Below are 16,641 nucleotides of genomic sequence, written 5' to 3' on the forward strand. Positions count from 1 at the left end.
TGACTCCCGGGGAGGAATGTAGACCCGGCATCATGGGATGGAGAACATCTTCTTGACCAAAAGAGGGAAATGAAAGGAAATGAAATATAAGCTTCAGTGGCAGAGAGAGTCCAAAATGAGCCGAGAGGTCACTCTGGTGGGCACTCTGACGCACAATATAGAAAACTCTTTTTAGGTTCTAATGAATTGGAATAGCTAGCAGTAAATAACTGAAACTATCAAACTACAACCCAGAACCCATGAATATTGAAGACGATTGTATAAAAATGTAGCTTATGAGGGGTGACAATGGGATTGGGAAAGCCATAAGGACCACACTCCCCTTTGTCTAGTTTATGGATGGATGAGTAGAAAAATGGGGCAAGGAAGGAAACAAACAAACAAACAAACAAAGGCACCCAGTGTTCTTTTTTACTTGAATTGCTCTTTTTCACTTTAATTATTATTTTGTTATTTTTGTGTGTGTGGTAATGAAGGTATCAGGGATTGATTTTGGTGATGAATGCACAACTATGGAATGGTACCGTGAACAATCGAATGTACAATTTGTTTTGTATGACTGCATGGTATATGAATATATCTCAATAAAATGAATATTTAAAAAAAAAAGTCTATACTATAACAATAGCTCTGCTCATATCATGCCTATCTCCTAGAAGTATTACAAGGACCAAATAATGTAATAATTGAAAAAACATTTTGAGAACTGTAAGTGCTAAATGCATGCAATCAGCCTCACCATTAAGATTGTCACCACCACCATGTCCAACACTGACACCTATAAAATTCCAATTTTTACATCCATTTTATTAGGTTTTCACTATTTTTATGCTCTTCAAGCTTAAAAATTTCAATGAAATGATTCATTGTCTCTAAAAAAAAATCCTGAAGTGTGGTTAATATTATTTTTTCCAAATGGATTTTATCTAGACTATATCCAAACTCCCACTAAAAAAACAAATGAATATGTACCCTTTTCCAGGACTATAAAATACTTCAGTTCTAAAATCAGGAAAAAGGAACCACAGCTGTAGAACATCCAGAACACACACAAACATACCCTGACCAATGAACTTTTCTTCATTTTCATTCCTCTACCATCTAGTAAAAATCACCTGTTCTGTGGACCATCACCAACCAAATATTCAACAATTCTATCCAGAGCACCTCGTTCTCGGGGGAGAATGGGTCTTGCTAAAGGTGGACCTGGAGGATGAAGACCTACAAAACAAATAAATACAACTATAAAATGTAATTCAGTTACCAAGAAATACCTATACTTGTGAGAACTTTTAAAATATTTTAACAAAACAGCAATATTACTCTGTAAAGCATTAAAAATACTTTACTGCAAAAAATATATTCTAAATATGTGCTATGTCAGAGCCACTGACATAATCTATTAAGAAATGAAACTATGTTGGATTTTGCATAACCTAGTTTTTAAAACACCCTGGTTCTTAAAAGCCTATGAAATAAATTAAGGGACTTTTACTTTGGGCCACAACAGATTAACAGAGGTCAGATTTATCTGCCCACCTACAACAACTAAACACCTGGGCAAAATATAAAAACAGTTTAAAGACCTTGGATATCAGGCAATGTAAGACAATGATCCCTAAGAGACAAAAAAAGATGAGCACCACAATTGCCCCAGCTTCCTACCTGGAGAGAGTTTCCAGGCAGTGGCGCAGGGAGAGTGAACACAGGAGAAATGCAGCAGTATCCCTGAATAGAGGAAATAAAGCTGGAACTCCAGAGAGGCCAAGACAACACAGAAAAGATACGAAAGAAGAGAGAATGCACAGAGGAAAAGGATGCAAAAGAAAAGAGAATGCACAGGGCAAGAGCAGAAAATGTACAGAAGGTCCCCGTGAGAGTATTCAACAGAGTACTGACCACTGCATACAGCTGAGGACTATCTAAGGACAGAGAATGAACTACCTGAAAGGATTAAAGGAAAATGTTGCTCACATAGGGCCAGGAAGAGTGCCTATTCCCCCACCACTCAGAGTGGAAAACCTCAAAACTTACAGGACATTGGGTAGAGTATTCAGAGGAGTTTTTGCCTCAATAGAATGCAAAATTAGCCTTATCTAAATGCTGATCAGAGCCCACCCTATAAAGCTTGAAAGCAAGACCTGAAGGAATAAAATGATTTCCAAGCAACTTAACTACAGCTCAGAACAAAGCTCAAGAATGTTTATAGGAATACAAAAATATCTAGCATCCAAAAAGGTAAAATTCACAATATATGGCATCAGATGAAAAATTACCAGACATGGAAATAAGCAAGAAAATGTAATCCATAAATGAGGAGAAATAGCAATGAAAATTGACCCAGGGTCACAAAGATTACAATTAGTAGACAAAGACATATTATGACCACATTCCGTAAGTTCAAGAACCTAGAGAGAAGATTCAATATGTTAAGTAGACATAGAAGATATAAAAATGACCCAAAATTGAACTTCTAAATATGAAAACTACAATGTCTGGGATGAAAGAATCCATAGATGGAATTAACAGAAGATTAGACACTGAAGGAAAAAGGATTGGTGAACCTGAAGATATAGTAACAGAAATCATTCAAAATGAAATACAGAAGAACATACCTATTGCAAACTGTGGACTATAGGTAACAGTAATATCATAATATTTTTGCACCAACAGTAACAAATGTACCACACCAATGCAGGGTCAATGAAAGGGGTGGGGGGATAGGGGGTATAGGATGTTTGGGAGTTTTTTCTTTCTTTTTTTTTTTTTGAGTAACAAAAATGTTCTAAAATTGATTGAATTGATTGTGGTGATGAATGCACAACTATGTGATGTTACTATGAGCCACTGGTTGTATAGTTTGGATGCATTGTATGATGTGAATATATCTCAATAAAATTACATTAAAAAAAAGCATCAAGTATGGTAAACATTTTGTACTGTCATTATGAAGATGAAATTCCATTAAAAATAATTAAATTCCAAAACAAAAACAAACCAAGATAATGGTTTTAATAGTTTGACAACAATTAAGAATCTTAGTAATAAATATCAAGTGTTAGTAAAATGTGGCTCAACAGATAATCTTATCACTCTTAGTGGAATTTCAAATTGAAGCAAGTACTTTAATAAACACTGTGATGCTGTCATGTAAGGTCAAGCATCCATGTACTGTAACAAGCAGCAATTCCACTCAGAGAATAACATACCTTAAGAAATCCTGCATATCACCATCCATTGGTTATCCATAAAAATGTTCACAGAGGAATTGTTGCTGCATTTGGAGGAAATTTTTTAAAACTGTTGAAGGCACAAACGGCTATACAAATTTCTGCATATATACAAATTTAGGTTGTTGTTTAACCCTGGGATAGAGGAAAGAGTTCAGTCTAGAACAGAAGGAAAAGATAGATACTGGTGGTCTTGAATTGTGTAGTTGATTCATGAGTTTTCATTTAGTATTGTGCTTTTAAGCTCACACGTATGATGCTTATAAAAAAAAACAGAGAAAAAATTAAATAAACAAATCATCAGCAAGATATGGAACAACCTCAAACAGCCTAACATGAATGTAATTGGAGTCCATGAAGAAGACGACAGAAAGGAAGGAGAATAGAAGATATTGGAAGAAATAATGCATAAAAATTTTCCAAATTTGATGAAAGCTATAAACCTACATTTTTTCAGTTTCTTAGCAGCTAAAACAACTACCATACAATGGGTTGGCTGAATAGCAGGAGCTTATTGGCTCATGGCTTCAGAGACTAGAGGGTATGCTTCCTCCCAGGGTCAGTATCTTTTGGTTAGCAGCAATCTTTGATTCTTCGGTTTTTTGACACATGGCAAAGCACATGGCATGTCTTCTCCTTTGTATTTGGGTTGACTTCCAGTTTCTGGTTGCACCCCATGACTTCTCTTTCTGTGGCCTTCTCTATAAGGCCTCCAAGTAATAGGATTAAGACCCATTAGGATTTCATTGGGCCACACCTTAACTGAATAACCTCAACAAAAGGTCCTATTTACAATGGGTTCACATCCACAGGAATGGATTAAGATTAAGAGCCTGTTTTTCTGAGGTACACAACTACAAGCCACCACAGTCCACTCTCTGGACCCCAAAAAGACATGTTCTTCCTACATGCAAAATACATTCATTCCATCATAACATCCTAAAAGCTTAAACCATTTTAAATAATGCTAAGTACAAAGTCTCATCAAAATTAGCAGGGATGGGCCCATTCTCTTGCACTGAGGAAATCGCTTTGGTCCAGACCTTTGCTTCCCTGTTCTGACCTTGAAGTCATTCTTCCTTCAATTCATCCCTTCTCTGTCCCTTTCAATCTAAGCTGGCAGTGATTCTGTTAATACAAATTTTGCAAACACCTTATCAGCTTTCTATGCAGTCCAAACCATCAGACAATAGAACTTTCCATCCTTTCTTGATAACTGCATTTCCAATCCTGACTGACCAGATCCATGTTCAGCCACACCCTCTTTAGCAAAGGGTTGTTCGATTAAACCCTCTGGGGACCCACTTTGGAAAGTTCAGAAAGGTCCCTGATGGAGCTGCTTCTGGCACTAGTCTCAGAGCATGCTACCTGGATAGGCTGAGAATTTTCAAAGTCATCAATTTCTGGTTCCTTTATTCTTAAGTTCAATTTTCATCTTATGCCTTTCCTCTCACATTTTACTATAAGCTGCAAGGAGAAACCAGGCTGTACCTTCCACACTTAACTTGGAAATCTCAGCTAAATATCCAAGTTCATCATTTTCAAGTTCTGCCTTCTATCCAACATCAGAACCAATTTCGCCAAGTTCTCTACCACTTTATAACTAGGATCACCTTTCCTCCAGTTTCCAAAAATGCATTTATCATTTTTTTCTAAGACCTCAGTGCAAATACCTTTAATGTCCATAATTCTACCCACAGTCTCTTCAAAGCAATCTAGGCTTTTTCTTTCAAGCACCTCACAATTCTTCCAGCCTCTATCCACTACCCAATTCCAATTAACCTTATCATAAGGTCTTATTTACAATGGGTTCATACCCACAGGAATGAATTAAGATTATGAACATGCTTTTCTGGAGGACACAACTCTTAACCAACACACCACAAATTCAAGAATTTCAACAAATCCCAAGCACAAGAAAGATAATTTTGCAACAAGACACGGCAGAATCAAATTACTTAAAATCAGTAATAAAGAAAAAATCTTAAAAATAGCCAGAAAGTAATATATAGAAAAAGATGTACAGAGAAATGTAGCTAAGAATGACAGCAGACTTTTTATCAGAAAGAATGTAAGCCAGAAGATAGTATACAATATCTTTACAAGTTCTGGAAGGAAGACTGTCAAAATTAGTGTTCTTTATCCAGTGAAAACATCTTTCAAAAATGAAGGTAAAATGAAGACTTTTGCAAATTTACAAAAGCTGAAGGGATTCATCACCAGCAGAGAGAAAAGGTAAAAAAAGAAGTCTTTTAGGCTGAAGGAAAATAACACAACACCAGAAGGAAATTTGATCTTCACAAAGCACCAAAATGATTGGTGTTGAGAAACAGAAAAGACTTCTGTATTACTCAAATCTCTTTAAAAGATAATTAATTGCTTAACGGAAACATAATAACAATTTGTTGTAGGGTTTATAACTTATGTAGAAGTAAAATGTATGGCAACAACAGTATAAATACCAGAAGGGGAGAAAAATAAGTATACTGTTACTAGATTCTTAAACTGTATGTAAATTGGTATTTGAAGGTAAACTATGAAAAGTAAAGATATATACTATAAACCCAAAAGCAACCACAAAAACAACAAATGTTATAACTAATAAGGAAGCAAAGAAAATAAAATAAAATGGATTCATAAAAAATATTCATTCCAAAAGAAAGCAGAAAATAAGGATAAAGGTAACAGAGGACATATGGGACAAACAAAAAACAAACAGCAAGATGGAATAATTCAACACAAACCCAAAGATGGCAATCACTACATTAGAGGTAAATAGTCTCAACACACCCTAATTAAGAGGCAGAGATTGCGTGTTGTTGGATAAAAAAGCAAGACCCAACCATAAACTGCCAGTAAGAAACGCATTTTAAATGGGTTCAAAGTAAAAGGATAGAAAGAAGATTCACTATGCCAACACTAATCAAAAGAAATCTGGAGCTACTATATTAATAGACAGAGTAGATTTTAAAACAAACAATATTACCAGGGTAATTTCATAGTGACAGAGGAGTCAAGTATTCTAGAAAACAACATTCTTCAACATGTATGTGCAAGATAATACAGTTTCCAAACACATGAAGCAAAAACTGATAGGAGGCCAAGACCAAGAAGATGGCAGCATAGAGAGGAGTGGAAGTTAGTTATTTCCCCTGGAACAACTAATAAACAACCAGGAACAACTAGTAAATAATCTGGAATAACTGCTGGGGGACAACTGTGACTGTCCACACATCACACACCAACCTGGATTGGGAGGAATGCCTGAGATTGCAGCATAAAATCTGTAAGTAAAAACGTTACTTGCGGACCCAAGCCGGGAGCCCCCTCCCCCCACGGCAGCCTGAACTGCAAAACCTCGCTATAGTAGAAAGCAGCACTCTCTGAACAAGCAAATATACCTCAGTCAAGCTCCAACTGGGGTTTCAACTAACAAACGTGGACTGCTCAATACAAGCAACAAATCCCCCACAAGCAGACAGAGACTCTTAGTGACAACTGACCTTAAAGAGCCAGAGGACTTCTCTGTTCCAGGAGGGGAAGCCCAGAAGACCAGGTGCTATCTCTAGCCAGCGGGTGAAGCTGGGGGGGCCATGGACTGCCCCTGAAGGGTAGCTTTCTGTCCCTTTTCCTCTCTCTCAACCTGGGTGGCTCAGGGGAGAAAGCCACAGCCATTTTCAGTTCACGGTGCTCTGACCCAGACAAGGGGGGAGATAGCAGAGTCAGAGAGACAAAGAACCTATTTAAATGCAGATGGTAACTCCCCAGGGGGTGTATCTTCCCTAAGAGTAAGGAGATGGTGCCCAGCTCTACTACCGGCCTCCCATTCAGAACCAGACCCTAGAGCTTGCGGAAAAACAGCCAAAACAGAAATTAAGCAGATCACACCTCCTTACACCAGTCAGGAGAGACAAGCTGACAGACACCACCTGCTGGGAAGATTAGGAAAAGCACAGCAGCTAGAGGCCTCAGAGAGTGTGTCAATCTTCTAAGACACACCTTCAGGGAAACCTGATACTGAATACTGCCCCCTTCTGAGATCTGAGCCCGTTCTGGTCTGGGAAAACCTGACTGGGGTAACCAAGGAAACCAGATACCTAGACAACAGAAAACTATAACCTACACTAAGAAAAACAAAGTTATGGCCCAGTCAAAGGAACAAACTTACACTTCAACTGAGATACAGGTATTTAAACAACTAATGCTAAATCAATTCAAAGAGTTTAGGGAAGATATGGCAAAAGAGATGAAGCATATAATGAAAATACTGGGCAAATATAAGGCAGAAATCGAAAGTTCAGAAAAACAACTGGCAGAATCTATGGAAATGACAGGCACAAAACAAGAGATGAAAGACACAACAGAGACATACAACAGAAGATCTCAAGAGGCAGAAGAAAAAACACAGGAACTGGAGAACAAGATACCTCAAATCCTACACACAAAAGAACAGATAGGGAAAAGAATGGAAAAATATGAGCAACGTCTCAGGGAACTGAATGACAACATGAAATGCATGAATGTACGTGTCATGGGTGTCCGAGAAGGAGAAGGGAAGGGAAAAGGGGCAGAAGCAATAATAGAGGAAATAATCAATGAAAATTTCCCTTCTCTTATGAAAGACATAAAATGACAGATCCAAGAAGTGCAGCATACCCCAAACAGAATAGATCTGAACAGACCTATGCCAAGGCACTTAATAATCAGATTATCAAATGTCAAAGACAATCCTGAAAGCAGCAAAAGCGATCCATCACATACAGAGGAAGATTGATAAGACTATGTACAGATTTCTCAGTAGAAACCATGGAGGCAAGAAGGAATTGATGTGATATATTTAAGATACTGCAAGAGAAAAACTGCCAACCAAGAATCCTATATCCGGCAAAACTCTCCTTCAAATATGAGGGAGAGTTTAAAATATTCTCTGACTAACAGACAATGACAGAGTTTGTGAACAAGAAACCTCTCTACAGGAAATAATAAAGGGAGCACTACAGACAGATAGGAAAAAACAGGAGTGAGATGTTTGGAACACAATTTTGGGTGATGGTAGCACAGCAACGTAAGTACAGTGAACAAAGATGACTGTGAGTATGGTTGAAAGAGGAAGGTTAGGAGCATGTGGGACACCAAAAGAAAGAGGAAAGATAAAGACTGGGACTGTATAACTCAGTGAAACCTAGAGTGCTCAAAAATTGTGATAAAATGCACAAATATGTTTTTACATGAGGGAGAACAAATGAATGTCAACCCTGCAAGTTGTTAAAAATAGGGTGGTATTGGGGGAAAAATATAATCAATACAAACTAGAAACTATAATTAACAGAAACATTGTATTATGCTTCCTTTAATGTAACAAAGGCAACATACCAAAGCTAAATGCCTATAAGAGGAGGACATAAGTGAGGGGTATGGGACTCTCAGCATTGGTGATGTTGTCTGACTCTTTATTCTACTTTAGTTTAATGCTATCTTTCCTTTTGTTGCTCCCTAGCTGTCATGTTTTGTTTTTTTTTTCCTTTCATTTTTCATTTTGTCTCTCTACCTTGTTTGACTCTTTCTCCTTTTTTGTGGAAGAAATGGAGTTGTCCTTGTGGTGATGGTGGTGAATACATAAATATATGACTATACAGGGAACCATCGATTGTTCACTTAGGATGGAATGTATGGTGTGTGAACAAAACTGTCTTAAAAAAAAAAAAAACAGACTGATGAAGAAACCTTGAGGGCACTATATTGAGTAAAATAAGTCAGACACATAAGGACAAATATTGCAGGGTCTCACTGATATGAACTAATTATAATATGTAAACTCATAGACATGAAATATAAGTTACCAGGATATAGAACGAGGCTAAAGAATGGGGGAGCAGTTGCTTATTATGAGAAGAATGTTCAACTAGGGTGAACTTAAATGTTTGGAAATGGACAGAGGTAATGGTAGCACATTGTGAGAATAACTAACAGTGCTGAATGGTGTGTGAAGGTGGTGGAAAGGGGAATCTCAGAGTCACATATGTCACCAGAAGGAAAGCTGGAGGTAAAAGATGGGAATGTATAAAACAGTGAATCTTGTGGTGGGCAATGTCCATGATTAACTGTACAAACACTAGAAATCTCTTTCATGATCTAGAACAAATGTATGACACTATAACTAGAAGTTAATAAGAGAGGGGCATATAGGAAAAAAATATATACCTACTGCAAACTATATACTACAGTTAGTAGTATTTTAACATTCTTTCATCAACAGTAATAAATGTACTATACCAATACTATGAGTCAGTAATTGAAGAGAGGTGGTTAGGGGTATGGGAGGATTTGAGTTTCCTTTTTTTGTCTTTATTTCTTTTCTAGAGTAATGAAAATGTTCTGAAAATTCAAAAAAATTAATTGTGGTGATGGATGCACAGCTATATGATGGTACCGTGGGCAACTGATTGTACACTTTGGAACTATGGATAATTGTATGGTATGTGAACAATCTCAATTAAAAAAATTTAAAAAAAAATGTGCAAAAAAAAACTGATAGAAGTGCAAGGAGAAATAGAAAAATATACAATATAGTCAGAGATTTCAATATCCTTCTCTCGATAATTGATAGAATAAGTAGAAAGAAAATCAGTAAGGATATAGAAGACCAGAACAACACTATCTACTACCAATTTACCCTAACTGATATTTATAACCATTCCACCTAAAAGGAACAGAATGCATATTCTTTTCAAGTGAACATAAAACAGTTACCAAAATAGACTATATCCTGGGACATAAAACAAACCTTAATATACTTAATAAGATTCAAATAATACAAAGTATGATTTCTGACCACAACAAAATTGAATTAGAAATCAGTAACAGAAAAATATCTGAAAAATCTCCAAATATTTGAAAACGAAATAGCATACATCTAAATAACCTAGGGTGCAAAGAAAAATCAAAAGGAAAATTGGAAAGTATTTTGAACTGAATAAAGATGGAAAAAAGACATCAAAATTATGATATCCAGCTAAAACAGTATTTAGAGGGAAATTTATAACACTATATTACAAAAGATGAAAGATCTAAAATCCCCAACTTCAGCTTCTATCCTAATAAACTAAAAACAGAACAGCAAATGAAACCCAAGTAAACAGAATAAAGGAAATAATAAAGATCAGAGTGGAAATCAATAAAATGGAAAAGAGAAAAATAAAAGATAAAAACAGGTTCTTTCAAAAGAAATGGATAAGCCTCTAGCCAGACTAATCAAGAAAAAAATAGAGAAGCCACAAAATACTAATATCAAGAATGAGAGACATGGTATCACACCAGATTCTACAGATATTAAAAGGATAATAAGGGAATATTATGAACAACTTTATGTCAATAAATTCAACAAGCAGATGAAATATACAAATTCCTTGAAAGACACAAAGTACCAAAGCTCACTCAGGAAGAAATAGACAACAATTCAATTTGCTAAAATTCTGGTAAGAATTTTTACATCTACGTTCACGAGATATTAGTCTATTGTTCTTTTTTATTTAAAGAAAGTAAATTGTCAACATTAAAAGAAAAAGACTTTACACAAAGAAAACATCAGGCCCAGATGCTTTAACTGGTAAATTCTACAAAACATGTAAGGAAGAAATAAAAACAACTCTATACACACTTGTCCAGAAAATTTAAGAGAAGGGAATACTTCCTCACACTATGAAGCCAGCATTACCTTGATAAGAAAACCAGACAAAGACATTACAAGAAAAAAGAAAAAATTTACAGACCAATATCCCTAATGAATATAAATGTAAATATTTTAACAAAATTTTAGCTAACTGAATCCAACAACATATATGAAAAAACACATCATGACCAAGTAGAAAAGCAAAGTGGTTTAATATTTGAAAATCAATCATTGTAATTCACTATATGAACAGATGTTAAAACAAAAAAACTATATGATTATCTCAATAGATGCTGAAAAAGGATCTGACAAAACCCAACATCTAACACGAAAAAAAATTTAATTAAAAACAATTTTTAAAATCCAACATCCACTACTCCTAATAAAAACGTTCAGCTAACTAAAGATAAAAAGGCACTTCCTCAACTTGCTAGTCTATGAAAACCCTACAGCTAAGATCATACATAATGGTAAAAGAGTGATTGCATCCCCCTAATTTCAATAAGGCAAGCATGTCTGCTCTCAACTCTTCTATTTAAAATTATACTGGAAACTACTCTCAACACTGGATAGAACATCTAGTCAGAAGATCAATAAGGAAATACAAGACTTGAATGATGCTCTAAACTTACTAGACCTGACATTTATAGAACATTTCACCCAACAAAAACAGAACAAACATTCTTCTGGATCATTCTCCAGGATAGACCATGTTAGGTCACAAAATAAGTCTCAATAAATTTAAAAAAATCAAAATCGTACAATGTGTATTCTCCAACCACAACAGAAAGAAGCTAGAAATCAATAAAAGAGAGAGAAATGGAAAATCGAAATATACTGGAAATTTAGCAATATACTCTTAAACAATCAATGGATTAAACAGGAAATCATAAGGGAAATTAAGAAATATCTTGAGGCAAATAAAAATGAAAATACAACATACCAAAACCTACAGGATGCAGTGAAGGCAGTTCTGAGAAGGAAATTTATAGCTCTAAATGCTTACATTCAAAAAGAAGAAAAACTTCAAATCAGAGATCTAACCTCAAAACTGGAAGAACTAGAAAAAAAAGAGCAGACCAAATGCAAAGCAAGCAGAAGGAAAGAAAATAACAAAGATTAGGGCAGAAATTGAGAACAAAAAACAATAGAGAGAATCAACGAAACCAAAAGTTGGTTCTTTGAACAGGTCAATAAAATTGGCACGCCTTAAGCCACGATGACAAAGAAAAAAAGAGAGAGGATATAAATAACTAAAACCAAAAATGAAAAGGGGGACATTAATACCAACCTGCTGAAATAAAAAGAACTGTAAGAAGATACTATGAATGACTGTATGCCAATAAATTAGATAACCTACATGAAATGGACAAATTTTTAAAATCATGCAAACTACCTACATTGACTCAAAAAGAAATAGAAGATCTCAACAAACCAATTCCTAGTAACAAGATTAAATCAATCAAAAACTTCCCGACAAAGAAAAGCCCAAGACCATACGGCTTCACAGGGGGATTCTACCAAACATTCCAAGAAGACTTAACTCCAATTCAGATCAAAATCTTCCAAAATAATGAAGAGGAGAGAACACTCCCTAATTCATTCTCCAAGGCCAACATCACCCTCATACGAAAGCCAGATAAAGATACCACAGGAAAAGAAAACTACAGACCAGTATCTCTTATGAATATAGATGCAAAAATCCTCAACAAAACCCTAGCAAACAGAATCCAACAATATATTTTAAAAGTTATACACCACAATCCAATGGGATTTATCCCTGATATGCAAGGAGGGTTCAACACAAGAAAACCAATGTAATACATCACCTTAACAAAATGAAGGGGGAGAAAAAAAAAACAAAACATGATCTTCTCAATTGATGCAGAAAAGGCATTTGACAAAATATAGCACACTTCTTGATAAAAACAATTATAATAGTAGGAATAGAAGGAAATTTCCTCAACATGATAAAGGGCATATGAAAAGCCCACAGCTAGCATCATACTTATTGGTGAAAGCCTGAAAGCTTTCCCTCTAAGATCAAGAACAAGACAAGGAAGCCCACTGTCACCACTGTTATTCAATGTTGTACTAGAAGTTCTTGCCAGAGCAATTAGGCAAGAAAAAAAATAAAAGGCATCCAAATTGGAAAGGAAGAAGTAAAACTTTCCCTATTTGCAGAAGACATGATCCTATATACAGAAAATCCGGCAAAAATCACAACAAAGCTCTGGAGCTAATAAATGAATTCAGCAAAGTGACAGGGTATAAGAGCAACATGAAAAATTAGTAGTGCTTCTATAAACAAGCAATGAACAATTGGAAGAAGAAATAAAGAAAAAATTTCCATTCACAATAGCAACTAAAAGAATCAAATATCTAGGAATAAATCTCACCAAGAATGTAAAGGATTTGTAAAAGAAAACCACAAAACATTGCTAAAAGAAATAAAAGACTTAAATAAATAAAAAGACATTGCGTGTTCATGAATTGGAAGACTATAGTTTAAGATATCAATCCTACCCAAAGCAATTTATAGATTCAATGGAATCCCAATCAAAATTCCAAAAACCTTCTTTGTGAAATAGAAAAGTCAATCATCAAGTTTAAATATAAGGGTAAATTCATCTTGAAAAAGAAGAATGAAGTTGGAGGACTCACACTTCCCAATCTTAAAACTTATTACAGGAGGCGGGGCAAGATGGCAGACTGGTGAGCTGTATGTTTTAGTTACTCCTCCAGGAAAGTAGGTAGAAAGCCAGGAACTGCGTGGACTGGACACCACAGAGCAATCTGACTTTGGGCATACTTCATACAACACTCATGAAAACGTGGAACTGCTGAGATCAGCGAAATCTGTAAGTTTTTGCGGCCAGGGGACCCGCGCCCCTCCATGCCAGGCTCAGTCCCATGGGAGGAGGGGCTGCCAGCTCCGGGAAGGAGAAGGGAGAACTGCAGTGGCAGCCCTTATCGGAAACTCATTCTGCTGATCCAAACGCCAACCATAGATAGACAGAGACCAGACACCAGAGAATCTGAGAGCAGCCAGCCCAGCAGAGAGGAGACAGGCATAAAAAAAAAAACAACACGAAAAACTCCAAAATAAAAGCGGAGGATTTTTGGAGTTCTGGTGAACATAGAAGGGGGAAGGGCAGAGCTCAGGCCCGAGCTCAGGCCCTGAGGCGCATATGCAAATCCTGAAGAAAAGCTGATCTCTCTGCCCTGTGGACCTTTCCTTAATGGCCCTGGTTGCTTTGTCTCTTAGCATTTCAATAACCCATTAGATCTCTGAGGAGGGCCCTTTTTTTTTTTTTTTTTTAATCCTTTTTTCTTTTTCTAAAACAATTACTCTAAGAAGCCCAATACAGAAAGCTTCAAAGACCTGCAATTTGGGCAGGTCAAGTCAAGAGCAGAACTAGGAGAGCTCTGAGACAAAATGCAATAATCCAGTGGCTGAGAAAATTCACTAAACGCCACAACTTCCCAAGAAAAGGGGGGTGCCCGCTCACACCCATCATCCTGGTGGACAGGAAACACTCCTGCCCATCGCCAGCCCCATAGCCCAGAACTTCCCCAGACAACCCAGTGTGACGGAAGTGCTTCAAATAACAGGCACAGACCACAAAACTGGGCGTGGACATTAGCCTTCCCTGCAACTTCAGCTGATTGTCCCAGAGTTGGGAAGGTAGAGCAGTGTGAATTAACAAAGCCCCATTCAGCCATCATTTCAGCAGACTGGGAGCCTCCCTACACAGCCCAGCAGCCCAGAACTGCCCTGGGGGGACGGCACTCACCTGTGACATAGCACAGTCATCCCTCAACAGAGGACCAGGGGGTGCACGGCCTGGAAGAGGGGCCCACTTGCAAGTCTCAGGAGCCATACGCCAATACCAAGGACTTGTGGGTCAGTGGCAGAGACAAACTGTGGCAGGACTGAACTGAAGGATTAGACTATTGCAGCAGCCTTAAAACTCTAGGATCACCAGGGAGATTTGATTGTTAGAGCCACCCCCCCTCCCTGACTGCCCAGAAACACGCCCCATATACAGGGCAGGCAACACCAACTACACACGCAAGCTTGGTACACCAATTGGACCCCACAAGACTCACTCCCCCACTCACCAAAAAGGCTAAGCAGGGGAGAACTGGCTCGTGGAGAACAGGTGGCTCGTGGACGCCACCTGCTGGTTAGTTAGAGAAAGTGTACTCCACGAAGCTGTAGATCTGATAAATTAGAGATAAGGACTTCAATTGGTCTACAAATCCTAAAAGAACCCTATCAAGTTCAGCAAATGCCACGAGGCCAAAAACAACAGAAAATTATAAAGCATATGAAGAAACCAGACGATATGGATAACCCAAGCCCAAGCACCCAAAACAAAAGACCAGAAGAGACACAGCACCTAGAGCAGCTACTCAAAGAACTAAAGATGAACAATGAGACCATAGTACGGGAGACAAAGGAAATCAAGAAGACCCTAGAAGAGCATAAAGAAGACATTGCAAGACTAAATAAAAAAATGGATGATCTTATGGAAATTAAAGAAACTGTTGACCAAATTAAAAAGATTCTGGACACTCATAGTACAAGACTAGAGGAAGTTGAACAACGAATCAGTGACCTCGAAGATGACAGAATGGAAAATGAAAGCATAAAAGAAAGAATGGGGAAAAAATTGAAAAAATCGAAATGGACCTCAGGGATATGATAGATAATATGAAACGTCCAAATATAAGACTCATTGGTGTCCCAGAAGGGGAAGAAAAGGGTAAAGGTCTAGGAAGAGTATTCAAAGAAATTGTTGGGGAAAACTTCCCAAATCTGCTAAACAACATAAATACACAAATCATAAATGCTCAGCGAACCCCAAATAGAATAAATCCAAATAAACCCACTCCGAGACATATACTGATCACACTGTCAAACACAGAAGAGAAGGAGCAAGTTCTGAAAGCAGCAAGAGAAAAGCAATTCACCACATACAAAGGAAACAGCATAAGACTAAGTAGTGACTACTCAGCAGCCACCATGGAGGCGAGAAGGCAGTGGCACGATATATTTCAAATTCTGAGTGAGAAAAATTTCCAGCCAAGAATACTTTATCCAGCAAAGCTCTCCTTCAAATTTGAGGGAGAGCTTAAATTTTTCACAGACAAACAAATGCTGAGAGAATTTGCTAACAAGAGACCTGCCCTACTGGAGATACTCAAGGGAGCCCTACAGACAGAGAAACAAAGAAAGGACAGAGAGACTTGGAGAAAGGTTCAGTACTAAAGAGATTCGGTATGGGTACAATAAAGGATATTAATAGACAGAGGGGAAAAATATGACAAACATAAACCAAAGGATAAGATGGCTGATTCAAGAAATGCCTTCACGGTTATAACGTTGAATGTAAATGGACGAAACTCCCCAATTAAAAGATATAGATTCGCAGAATGGATCAAAAAAAATGAACCATCAATATGTTGCATACAAGAGACTCATCTTAGACACAGGGACACAAAGAAACTGAAAGTGAAAGGATGGAAAAAAATATTTCATGCAAGCTACAGCCAAAAGAAAGCAGGTGTAGTAATATTAATCTCAGATAAAATAGACTTCAAATGCAGGGGTGTTTTGAGAGACAAAGAAGGCCACTACATACTAATAAAAGGGGCAATTCAGCAAGAAGAAATAACAATCGTAAATGTCTATGCACCCAATCAAGGTGCCACAAAATACATGAGAGAAACACT

General features: G+C 37.1%; 1 protein-coding gene across 3 annotated transcripts in view; it reads right to left on the minus strand.

Annotated features, from left to right (window-relative positions):
• Positions 1–16,641, minus strand: part of LNPK (lunapark, ER junction formation factor) — a 109,935-nt gene that overhangs the window by 11,538 nt on the left and 81,756 nt on the right. For all 3 annotated transcript variants that reach the window (XM_037849797.1, XM_037849795.1, XM_037849796.1), the window contains one exon: positions 1,116–1,221. In XM_037849797.1, coding sequence (XP_037705725.1) covers positions 1,116–1,221 — 106 coding nt within the window. The remainder of the gene's footprint in view (positions 1–1,115; positions 1,222–16,641) is intronic.

This window comes from Choloepus didactylus, chromosome 9 (assembly GCF_015220235.1).
Source record: "Choloepus didactylus isolate mChoDid1 chromosome 9, mChoDid1.pri, whole genome shotgun sequence".
NCBI lineage: Eukaryota > Metazoa > Chordata > Mammalia > Pilosa > Megalonychidae > Choloepus > Choloepus didactylus.